Source organism: Rhipicephalus microplus, chromosome 5 (assembly GCF_043290135.1).
Source record: "Rhipicephalus microplus isolate Deutch F79 chromosome 5, USDA_Rmic, whole genome shotgun sequence".
Taxonomy (NCBI): domain Eukaryota; kingdom Metazoa; phylum Arthropoda; class Arachnida; order Ixodida; family Ixodidae; genus Rhipicephalus; species Rhipicephalus microplus.
This window is the reverse complement of record NC_134704.1, coordinates 40,208,345-40,221,239: the sequence shown is the minus strand read 5'-3', so window position 1 is coordinate 40,221,239 and position 12,895 is coordinate 40,208,345. Positions and strand designations below refer to the sequence as shown.

The 12,895-nt window shown below is 43.5% G+C and overlaps 1 protein-coding gene across 1 annotated transcript; it reads right to left on the bottom strand.

Annotated features, from left to right (window-relative positions):
* Positions 1 to 631: 631 nt before the first annotated feature.
* LOC142817477 (uncharacterized) lies at positions 632 to 10,994 on the bottom strand. The gene is made up of 5 exons (XM_075894491.1): positions 10,924 to 10,994; positions 10,015 to 10,546; positions 7,541 to 7,879; positions 5,455 to 5,813; positions 632 to 982 (listed from the first exon to the last, which is right to left on the bottom strand). Exons 1-5 carry the CDS (start codon positions 10,939 to 10,941, stop codon positions 632 to 634), a joined length of 1,599 nt encoding a protein of 532 aa, XP_075750606.1. The 5' UTR covers positions 10,942 to 10,994.
* Positions 10,995 to 12,895: the final 1,901 nt, after the last annotated feature.

Genomic DNA, 12,895 nt, shown 5'->3' with positions numbered 1-12,895 from the left:
CTTCAGGACAGATGCTACGTTCCGTAAAATAGAGTTTTAGCAATTGCTTCGTAATTAATATTTCGCGGGGAAGCTGAGCAGGCACGGCAAATAGAAAAAAAATTGATGCAACGCGACAAAGTACGTCACTAAAAATTATCGCAACCAAACCATACGTTCATCGAAAAAAAAAACGTTAAAAATCAGTCCGTAGCCTATTTAATATGAATATGTGCCGCTTCTACCACCGATGAAATTTCGTTCGATATTTTACGGTTGAGGTAGGCGGAAAATGCCCCCGGAGTAACGCCAGGCATACATAGTCAGAAAGCTCACGTGCATAAGTTTCTTCTTGACATTCCAGAAACTACCAAAACATGACATCTCAAAGTAACGAAGTGTTTTGGGTTCGTTTATATGACAGCATTTAGCGATTGTAAATACGCGGACGAAGGTGCCGTCTTTGTCCTGTGTATGTTATGTCAGACGTGTCAGACTCGGACATTAGCTTGCGACAATCTTGCCACAATGTTGGGGTGCCTGGTTTGTAACACCGCTTGTTGTAAGCTATCGCCTGTCTGCGTCACGCCCGTCCTGGTCCATCCATAAGCCTTACATCCTCGACAAAGCCTCTTGCGCGCGCGTTGTTCTCCTACTTCCGGCCCCGCCTGGACCCTTTGCTGCGGGGTCCCTTCGACCCTCTGCTTCCGGTCTGCGCTGAAAGTTCTGGCGTCTCCGGGCTTTCGATTCCCTCCTGCTCGTCGGCACGCTTGCCCGTCGCCGTGTGCTTGTGCCCGCCAGTGTGGTGTCGTCGCCGTGGAGCTCCCGTTGTCGTTGCCACCCGCGGTTCGTTCGCCAAGCGAGCCAGCAGGTCGGCGTTGTACGGAGGCCTTTGCCCACCGAAGTACGGGGCTATCGTACCGGGCTGCTGAAACACGTACTGCGGCAACGAAGGCGCGGGGCCAGACACGAGGGCCTGGCCAGGCTCCGCTTCCTGTAACGCCTTCAAGGTGAAATGAGGCAATAAGGGGGTTGATATAAAGGGCGTTCCATGTAATTTTAGCCAGAGTTTAAAAATATGCCGAACACGTGAGTACGACGTGACCAAATGCACGTTTCTCACCATTGTCTGGAGTTAGACTATTTTTTTGTTTTCTCAAATATTGTTTAATTAGATCTCCTTAATTACTTACTTTCGAAGGCACAAAGATGGCTAAAAATTTTAACCTAGAAAGTTGTAGATCGGGTTGCAAAACGTTCAAATAAATAGTTTTGAAGTGTATATCTGTTAAGTATTATTGTTTTTTTGCTAATCACAAATGCCCGCGAAATACAAAAAAATACCACGTGGCAAACCCGCTCGCGCGTCAGTTCGCACGATAATTCTAGTGCTCCTTAAAGTTCCGCGTACATGCGATACGCTTCCCTCACACCGGTTTATGACAGAGATAAGCAGTCACAGCGGCTATTGTTTTTGTGGCCGATAGCAAAACGTGTTCGTCGTACAGCCACCACCATCGTTGCGGCCCTGCGAAGACAGCACAATGGGGCAAATGCTATGGTCGTTCGTACGCGGAACGTTAAGGAGCAGTAGAATCATTGTGCGCACTGGCGCACGAGCGGGTTTTTCACGTATTATTTTTGTAGTTCACGGGCATTTGTATTTAGCAGAAAAACACTAATACCTAAGAGATGTGAAATTCAAAACTGTCTAATCAGACGTTATGCAAACCGATTTACAACTTTGTCATTGAATTTTTTGTCTTCGTTCCTTCAAAAGTTTGTTAATAAAACATATATATTTAATCAATATTTGAGAACAGGAGAAATAGTCCAACTGCAGGCAACGGTGAGCAACATGCGTCGTAATTACGTGTTCTGGCTAAAGTTACGTGGGACATCCTACATAGCACAACAGCGAAGCTGCGGACATACCGATAGTTTATAGATAACTGCTGTTAGACACAACTTATTGTATTGAGTGGATCACCTTCGTCAAGTATTCTTAATAATGAATGGTAATCTACCACGTACCTTCAAGATGAAGGCATATGTCAGCTGCATCTTACCGGTACTTACCTACGGAGTAGAAACCCCGAGCTTTACAAAGAGGGTTCAGCCTTAATTGAGGACTACGCAGCGAACGATGGAAAAAAAAGTGATAGGTGTAACCCTAAAGAGTCACAGAACTGAAATTGGAAAAACTGACGAAACTTCGCAACTTGACTGAGAAGACGCCACTGTTCCGATAAACGGAGTTTATCTCCAATAGTTCGTCGCATTTTTGATGGATTGTCAGCGTGTGGTAGCTGCTCGCGGGCACGAGCCGTGACGCCGCATTCACCGAGGAACATGCAGGATGCACGGGTTCTTGTCTTCTTCTTCCTTCCTTCTCCTTCTGCTTTCATCTCCCTCTTGCCCTTCCATATAATCACTGCTTTGGCCACAGCCGGAAGCACTGTTCACTGCTGTTGCTGTTCGCACCAGTATTGGGAACCGAAGTGGAAATAGAACGAGTCGAGAGACGTGGGTGACTGCTGCCATTGTTGACTTGCCCGTTTCAGATGTGACGTCACCAAACGTTACTTTTTCTAGTTAACGGCGCGGCCGCTAGACATGGCAGTTTGCGAAAAGCTTATTAAATTCACTATTTTAGCGTGGTTTCTACCTGGAATGAAAGTTTCCGCTATTGATTTCTGCACCCAATATTCCATCTGGCTGAAAATATTGCCAGCAATAATTTTGTTCAGTATCCCTTTGAGAAAGAAGAAGAGAGTAGAGTGGGCCAGGCAACAAACCGAGGTTGAGGATATCGCAGTTGAAATCAAGAAGAAGAATGGACATGGGTCTGGCACGCAGTGCGTAAGAGGATAACCAGTGGCCATTAAGGTTAACTGACTGGATTACCAAGTAAGGCAAACGCATGAAGGAGAGACAGAAAGTTAGGTGGGCCGATTAGATTAAAAAGTTCGCAAGTATAACGTGGCAGCAGAAAGCACAAGACCGGGTTGATTGACGGATCATGAGAGAGACCTTTGCCCTGCAGGGGGCGTAGTCAGGCTGATGATGATGATGATGATTAAAACCAACATACAATAAAGCGAGGAAAAGTATAGGGAGCATTGTAGTCTCTAACGATAGTGGGACTACAATGCGTAGTGAGTAGGTATTAGAAGATAAATTTAAAGAAATCAAACTGAACGTAAAGACGTCTAACTTGGAGTTGGGAGGAATTTAAAGTGCAACTTTGGGATGACACATCAGATGCTGCACCCATCGAGCTAGAGTAGCGGTCGTCCTTCTACTCACTTTATTGCATATTTTTGTGCAAATGAAGCTGCGAGTATCAGTCAGCCCCACCCGTCGTCATCACGGCGAGTATGGAACACTTTTTACAGCCAGCTGCATGGCGTCACGTAAAAAGTGATCTTTTTGCCGGGCTAACCAATAAATCCGCTGGTAATACCTGAAGGAGGCGTGTCTTCCAAAACGAGAACCCTGATGAGAACAAAGTTTTCTTAAAATCAACCAATCAATCAATCAATTATTCAATCAATCAATCAATCAATAAATAAACCAACCAACCAATCAATCAATCAACCAATCAATCAATCAATAAATGAATAAATACATCAAACTGACAGCTGGAGGAGGAAACACACACAGAAACAAACATGGGACTACTTTCAGCACGTAGCCTTAACAGAGGTTTGTATACTAAATGTGCCGAAGTGTTTCATTACAAGAAAGAAAAAAAAAAACTAAAAACATTTCTCGCGCAACAAATTGAGTTATATATGTCAGATACAAAAAAAAAAGGACACAGACATCCCATGGGGAACAAAATATTGTACAATATTACTTAAAACGGAATACGTAGAAGATGTTGCTGGTTCAGCTGGTGTGCAAGGAATAGGGGAACTAAGACTTCGACGAAATGCAATGTCAGGTTTCTTAGCAACATGGCTCAATGTCAGCTGAAACGTCTTGCATTGGAAAAACAAAAGGAACGTGTTTAGTTATTAACCATGGAAAGGTATCCAACACAAGGAATAGCCGCTTACATTTATTGCAGTTGGCAATCATTTTTTTGTGCGCATGACAGGAAAATACACTTGTTTGCCTGTACTATGCGCAATGAGAGAATCCCGATCGATATTCAATTATTGAAGCGTTATGGGAACGCAGTCGCTGTTTGCTGTGATCATGCAGTGAAGAGTGCATATTTTATGTCACGCGTCTGCACAACCACAGCTCACGTGAAGTCTTTTGTCAAAAGCTGCTATTGTTTAACCTGAAAACCTTAACCAATACTTCGCACGTGTTTTAATGGTCACTACATGGGTGGGACAAACCATGCGCTGTAAACAAGCGTCATGGTTACGTCCTGTAGTCAGGAGGACTTCGCATAAATGCGCGTTAGAAAATGGTTTCGATCATTCCCCCCCAGATTTAATGGCTTCGTTATAGCTGTAAGGATTCTACCGGAGGCCGACAATGCTGAGTTCCAGCTGCGGTGAAGCAAAGCATTTCACCAAAAAATTCGCGACATTTCAGGCATTTCAGACTTGGTATAGGCGCGTCGTGTACCGAGCGAGAAGTGGATATCAGGGATGATTGTTTAAAGAGCGGTCACCTTTGATAAGCAAAACAGTGCATGCGTTATCTCGACGGGCGAACAGGTCCAGCAATGACGTAGGTATTGCTACCATTCTGAATTGTCCTACAGACCGAAAGGAGGAAAAAAAAAAAGGTCTCACGCCCATGTGCGTTTGCACTTGCAAATTTTTATTCTCTGTCAATGATATTGATTAGCATCAGCTTTGGAAGGAGACCGCAATGGGTTACTGTGTGCGCCCAGGTAAAATGAGGCTTAGCTTATGAGGACACCAAGTTCGGTGGGGCAGTTACCTCCTACCAAAAAACAAACAAACAAACAAACAAACAGCGTGATGATTCTGTCGTGCTCTCTTTGTCTTGTATGCTGTCAGGATTTTACGCTGTTTTTTTTCTTGTTACAAGTATGAACCAGCTAGCGAAACTTTAACCCCCCCAAGATTCATCAAGTTTGACCACATTTACCTAAGTTAGGTGTTTTTTTATGCTCATCAGCTTGCTTTCATTTTATATCCGCGGTTTTGCGCACCAAGGATACTATCAATAGGCCCGGAAAAATAGGACACTCCAGAAACTTTGGTCATCTGGTGTTCACTGATAGTGCACAGTACACGGGCCTGCACCAGAATGCGAACCTTCGACTTCTGGATCGGCTTCTAAGCACCATATAGACTGTACCACACAGGCGATTACTGCTTTGCCTTTTTATAACTTCGCTTGGTTTCTTGCATCGGTGGCAGTTGTGCCTGCTCGTGAGGGCAAGTCAAGAACCCGTACAACAAGCGATCTTTTAATTAACATATGTTCACAAAAGCTGGAACTACAGGGCAGTGAATGGAGGCTCGAATCGTACCGCACGCTTGACGGTTTTTTCGCGAATAACTCTCCCCGCACCGATGTGATCAGGGGACCGTGTCTATACGAGTACTTGCTCCGAAGGTACACACATACCTGCGCTGTTACTAAGACCGAGCCTTCTGGTGCCGGGTGACGTGGATGCTCCACAGGAACGTTCGCCTCTGCACTGGGAACCGGCAAACCCCATTCTCTAAGAAGGTCGTCGCGAAATTTTTTCAGCATGAGCCTCTTCATCAGGGAAACAACGTCGTGAACACTGGTAGGGTCCGCATTGGCTGGCGCAGGAGGCACGTGATGCGAATGTGCAGACGAGCTCGTGGAGGGTTGATAGGCGTTGATGATGACCGGCTCGTTTGGCCCTGCGTGGAGCGACGAATATTTAGCGTTAACGGTGGAACCGGCAGTACGGAAATGCTCCATTTCACATATAAGGTGCAACGCTGTGGAAGATATGCAAAAAGTTCGCTCAGCAAAATGTGTAGATACGCGTGTCTCACACTTGAGTTTTATCGTTCTAAACGTGGCCTCCGCGATTAGCTCCGGCTGCGTGCTACCGGAACTAATCACGGAGGCCACGATAAAAAAAAACGGACAGACACTGAATGATCTAGAAGAACATGCCAACAACCGTATCAATAACGTGGTTTGTCTGTTTCGAAGGGCCAAATCATCGTCATTTATTACTGAGTTTAAAAAGGACAAAAAATCTGTTTCCGCAGAACAAAAGCTGTTCACTATTTATTGGTGTGAACGCATATATTGCAAGAAGTCTCGTGAGCATTCATAGCATTGCACCTGATGTATCGAATGCACTTTGAATTTATGCCTAGTCGACGTCTGGTGCACTCATTGCAAACAAATAAATCTCTTTTATGTATTGTGACCTTGTCGTGATGTTGAAAATCGCAGAGGGCATGGTGTTCACGAATAGGCTTTTTATTTGAAAAAACCTGTGCCCGGAAAATGAAAGGTCAAGTACAGGCAATGCACGCTGCACACTGATAACGGTGTGAATAGTCGTAGGATGTCGAGTGGTCTGCCTAGCGGAGCAGGGCTTCGTCTTTCATGCAATTACTATCAGAGATTTCAGATTTATCGCTTGTGGCCGCCTAAGCACTGCAACATTCGCGTGCAATGCGCAATTTTAGGATAATGACATCAAGTTATCAGAAAGCTTCTCCAACACTGCTGGATGGCTTAGGCCGACTGTTGCGTACATTATTTACGCGTGAAGTCAAAATGCATAAAAATAAAACATGCCTAGCAATATGTGCTCATCTGTTTCTGTGCCATCTTTTTGAATTCACCCATGTTCGTAAGGTAGTGAAGCTTATGGCATGTATTATTTAGTACTCGCTTACCCGAGTGTCGTTCTCTCGCGGTAATTAGCATCCATGGTGATAGCGCCATTGCAATAAATCTAATAAATCACTATAACTATGAGCGGATCCCTCAAGGAAATAATTATTCTTTTTAAGGCGAAAGATAAATATTGTGTAATATATACCTAACGATGCGAGAGGTATTTTTTTTGTCTTCAGTTTTGAGTTCGACTATCAAGACATTTGCAAATAGTTTAACTGGAGAACGAAGATAGCGTTCATTTACAAAATAACAAGAAAACAAAAATAAAGAAATCGCTAACTAACTAACTAACTAACTAACTAACTAACTAACTAACTAACTAACTAACTAACTAACTAACTAACTAACTAACTAACTAACTAACTAACTAACTAACTAACTAACTACCAACTAACGAACTAACTAACCAACTAGCTAACTAGCTAACTAACTAACTAACTAACTAACTAACTGACTGACTGACTGACTGACTGACTGACTGACTGACTGACTGACTGACTGACTGACTAACTAACTAACTAACTAACTAACTAACTAACTAACTAACTAACTAACTAAGGGAAGAAAGAAAAATAAGAACTACATTTTCCGGTGAAGACGTGGGTGAGAGACAGTGGAACATCCCGCCAATCCATACTCTGGACTCGTTTTACATGGACAGGAATGATCACACGCGAATGTGCAGTACGTAGAAGTGATGAACTATCGCGATTGCCCTTACTTGCACTGCCAGAAGCACCAGCCCCGCCGTCGTAGCTTGGCACGGGATACGGAATCGGAATAGGCACCACCGAGGAAATCAGGGTTCCCGATCCGCAGCCGCGAACGCTGCTCACGCCAGGTCCCTTGCAAGGACAAGGCGACGGCTTGCACAAGCACGGCTTCTGGCAGTTACAGGCAGCGTGGCAGTTGCAGGAACCGAAAACGTTGGCGAACGGCAGCGACGCCGCCGCACCCCTCCCGTAGAAATCCAGGATGCTGGAAGGACCAGGCTGGACGACCCCGGATGAACTGGAAGGCGGAGCGTACAGCTGCTCTACTTGCCTCGCTGCAGGGTGTCCTGCGAGGAAGCCGTCATCACCAGACCCTTGTGAAACTGCAGCTCTGGTCATGTTTTCGTAATTCAAACACGAGCACAAGTAAATCAAAGGCGGTAGTATTTCGACGAAAAGATGAACAATAAAAAAATCTGAATTTTGTGTACGGCGATACTGTAAGCTAGTAAACCATATAAAAATTCTTGGAGGAACATTTTCAAGCAAGATGCTTCGGAATGAACATAATGACTGCGTGTTGGGAAAATTATTGCGCGTCGTTGGTATAGTGAGCCATTGCAAAACAGTGCTACCATATTAAGTAAAACCTGTTAAGTAAATGTTGCTGACACGTGTGGTTTGTTTCAGCGGGGTGAAAAAATACCTGTTCATGACCTGTACGCTAATTAGCATTGGCAATAAGATGCGAAGCAAAGAAAATCAATATTCTTTTTCACAACCTCTGTAGGACAGCTGTAGGTTTTACCTACAGCTGTCCTTCGTAGGTGTATTGGTGCAAACTATACAGTATTATTATCATATTAATATATTTAGATTGTATTGTATTGTTTAATTTTATTGTTTTATATTTGTATGAACCTGCACAAAGGCCTTATGGTTGTTCCTGGGCTCTTTAAATAAATTACTGATTGGCTCATTGATTGATCAATATCATCCTGACTAAGTCCACTGCAGCGGATAGGCCTCTCACACATTTTTTCAGTCAACCCGATACCATGATTACTGCAGCTACGTTATCCACGTGGACTTCTTGATCTAATCTGTTCGTCCGAATTTCCGCCCCTCCTTCTCGCATTAGCCTCATCTTGGAATTTAGTCAGTTTCTGTTAAAACCAGCGTTTCTGTTGCCTTTTTGTTTCGCGTCCTGGTCATATCTAATTGTTACTGATTAAGACTAAGATATTCTGAGCACGTGCCATTTTTCTGAGCCCCTCTGGCTTCAACTTGTCCCTTATGGTACAGCCAGCCATATTTAACGCGATCACGTTAAAGAGCTCATTTCGAAGAAATTCCAGCGTCATTGTTGTAAGCGAAAAATTATTATTTATGCGTGGCAGAAGAATCGAGATAGATTCAAATAAAATGATAAAAAAATCTTCGGTTATTGTGCGGAGTGAACCAGGGTCGTTTGGGCCTTAATAGGGATCGAACGACGGTTGTTTACGGGGCAAGTTGATGTTACATCACATGGTATAAAAAAAGAAAAAAAAACTTCCTGTGCGCTGTCAAGAGGGCCCACGATGCGGCGGTCAGGCTTGGCCTGACTGTCCCAACGCGAGAGCGGCCCGCTGCACGTTGAGTCGTGCACCTCAGGACTTTATTTTAAATGAAGATTCGCTTCCATTCAGCTGCTTGAAAATGCAGTGAAAATAGCTTCCATGCTTTGCAAACACAGGTGTTCTGTATACATGCAACATGAAATTCTGCAATAATAATGCAAGGTAGAAGCACCCATTGCCAGCGGGTGTCAGAACATGCGATTATTATGATGCATTCGTGGTTTAAAGCCAGTAACACACTACAAAAGGCACAATCGCTACTGCGCCTATTCTCTTAAGGCCACGTAGTGGGTGCATATTAAATTGGAAAAGGTTTATTGCACTAAGGGTTTGAACTACGCACTAAGAACAGCATATCGCTGTCGCGTTCAACTCCTAAAGGCGAAGCGTTAGGGTCCGAATTTCTTTTTATTTCCATGGCTTACTGCGTCACCCTGAATTTAAGAGAAACCCATTTCCTAAGCCTCTAAGTTACGGCCCCGAAGGTAAGTGCTGGAAAGACGCAGGTGATATATACAATCTCTCACGCTCCACCCTTCTTTTATTCTTCTAACTACCCCAGAGTTGTATTAGTCGCTAAACCAACGGACCACTACGCCTTGTTGAATCTAATTTCATCTCCGAGCTCTAAAGGACATATAGGAATTCGTGTTGTTTCTTTCTCCGTAAACTGATGAATGCGACCTGCACGTTTTAGATCCAACTGCAATACTTAGACAGTTGCTTCATCTACTACTTCACCGTGACAGCACTGTGGTGTTGCGTACAAAGCTGCGACCAATAATATATTCCAAAAAGTATAAAACGAGTCCCTAGAGTTGAAATAGCGGCTCATGTTTCTCTTTGAAATAAGGACTTACCCTGCGAAATTGCAGTATGTGCATGTCCCTCATCTTCCAGCTGACGACGTATGATTTCTCTCAGTATATTGATGTCATCTGGGCTTATTTTCGACGTAAGACGTTGTTCTTTAACGGAAGCGGCTGTTTCAGCGTCGTCATCAGGAAGGGGATCCGCATGGTTATCTATGCTGTCATCCTTTTCATCATCTTTGTTGGTATCCTTGGGGGAATCTTTGGAGACATCCTTGGCGTCATTCTTGGCAGAAGGCTTTTGAACGTTCTTCTGAACATCTTTCTTGGTGTCTTTGTTGGCTTTAGGGGCATTCTTCTGAACGTCTTTCTGCGGGGCCTTAGGAGCATCTTCAGCGGACTCCTTTTGGGAATCCTTTGGGTCGATTTTCGGGACAGCCTTCTGGACGGCCTTTTGGTCAGGCTTCTGTTCCTTCTTGTTGGTTTCTTTTTCAGGAGATTTCTCGGGCTTTTTGCTTTGTTGTTGTCCGCCTTCTTTACTTTTTGGCTTGTCGGGAGTGCGAGAGCCCTTGTCGGTGTCCTAGTGATGCGAGCATGAAAAGGTCTACACGTCAGTACAGCGAGCACAAGTGCGAAATTCATGTGATTGCAGTGTCACAGTACATTTTTCTTTCTTTTGTGGTGAATGTATGAGAAAATGTTGCCGATTGGCAATAAAAGATGTGCTATCGGCTTCTTCTTTAGAGTATAAGTGACCTAACGCAGTATGGACACTTGGAAATGTTATGATGCGTGAATGTGATAAGGAGAAGCTTTCACATAAGAGGGTACAGATTTTCTGTCTCATCATCCAATTTACAGTTGATACACAACACTCATGTTTTCGAGATAAGATACACCTGTCTAGGATTCAAGTCTATGAGTGTTGCCGCCCTATAGACAATACTGTTAACGTACCGGTTTCTTTTCACTCATAGTAGTGATGAGGACACCAACTGTTCTTCTTGCCACGAGGCAATACGGAAGCCGATTTCTGCAAAAAGACAATGAAAGAGCCAGAAAACTGTGTGTCTGCAAGCACATCGTGAACGTTCTGTGACATTTACCAGCAAGTCATGTAGCCCTATATTAAAGTAACAACTTCGCTACGCAAACGTGCAGTGCTAGCGCATAGGGTACTTATTTTCTCCTTAGCCGATTGCACGAAAAGCATCGACAAGAATACTAGTAGGGCGCGTATTGTGGAATTATTGATCAATTTCCAATAGACCAGTGGTTTCTCTCCGATAGCTCGTTGTGCATTGCTCGAGACATCCCTTGTTAAATGAATATGATCTACTGCATTTCGTAACAGCGGTCGCACCACTCAAGGACTAAGAACAGGAACGATTCATTCTATGTGATCCCATGTGTGCGCTGTTGAGCACGTAAGTGAGAATCCTTCACTTGAATAGCTTCGCTTATAAGACTCTGAAACAATGGATCACGATGTACATGTGGCTTGTGTGTATTCCAAAAAAGAGAAGTGGAAACTTTGAATATTTTCCATCTTAATTTGAAAATAAAAATGCACGGAGTTTCTACGTACGTCAGTGCCGAAGCGCGGCGTTCCTCTTCTTCTTTGTCAAAGTACGTGACGACTGTCATAGACAAGCCGTCATTGTACTATACACTACTCCATGTATTGTGCAACAAATTTCCGAGACAGTTTTCTAAATATTATGCGAAACAATTAACCCAATTATCAAGTGTTAGATAAACCACAAAATCACTATATTCCTGGCCAGATGTCTCAGCCGGTGGAAGTCACAGTTAACAAAGAAAGGAAGGAAAAGAAAACGACAAGCGGCTACAGCGATCTATTCCATTTGCAAACAACGTGTTGTATATGGAAGCTCGCCTACCTTCTCTCCTAAATAGGTTTAAAATTCTTACTGTGCAAGCATTCTTAAAAATATACAGTTCACACCAAAGACTCTCATTTTACGCTTTCATTAAAGAACCGACTTTATTTTTCGAGACCCATTGGTCGCGACTACGTACACCGCAAATAGTATTTGCACAAGCGCTACTAAAGCAACTGAATGTAAAAATTAGACATATTGGTCCAATACACAGCCTAAAGTCAATGCTTAGCATACATTTTGATGATATATTTCCTCATAATGCGAAACAATTGGCATATAGGTATTTAAATGACCAGTTAGCAGATTATCTAGCTCACCTAGAGATAAGCAATATCTTAGCGACTGATGCATCTGTGTCAAAAGAAAAGGCTGGGGTTGGCATCTTCTCTCCTTCTTTGGACTGGTCCTTTTCGATTCGACTCCCAGATTATACCCCGGTATTCATTGTAGAATTATTGGCCATTGTTCTTGCCCTACGCAAATTACCCTCAAGCGAATCATTAGCAGTTATCATTACAGATTCGTTATCAGTTTGTAATGCACTTTCTGCGGCAGTAAATTTAGAGCTGATGAATACGTTTCGGCATTTAGTACCGAAAAACGTAAAAAAACTGCATTTGCTATGGGTACCAGGCCACCGCCGATTATATTTAAACGAAACGGCGGACTCTTTAGCAGCAGTATGCCTGGGTGGGCCCACCATCCCAGTTTTGCCAGATACGGCTTACGTAACCGCGCTAAGGTTCCGAAATGCTTGCCTGCAATGGGGAAAAGGTAATTTGGATAAATTCAAAGATTTCGAGCATTTGAGCTATTGCTGGAATAAACAGTGGTGTGTATCTCGCCAGTTAGAGGTCTCTTATACCAGATTGCACTGTGCAGTTCCACAACTAAATTATTACCTTAATAAAGCTCCGCTCAAGGCGTCACCGCTATGCATTTGGTGCAACGAAATTGAAACAATTGAACATTTCTTTTTATTCTGTCGTCGTTATTCTTATCAGAGAAAAAGATTTTTAGTA

Excerpts from the sequence above, each read along its gene's own strand:
- LOC142817477 (XM_075894491.1), bottom strand. Across the intron at positions 7,880-10,014 it reads ACATACTGCAATTTCGCAGG|GACACCCTGCAGCGAGGCAA; the intron begins GTAAGTCCTTAT and ends GCTTCCTCGCAG. Across the intron at positions 983-5,454 it reads TCGCGAAAAAACCGTCAAGC|GCGTTACAGGAAGCGGAGCC; the intron begins GTGCGGTACGAT and ends TTCACCTTGAAG.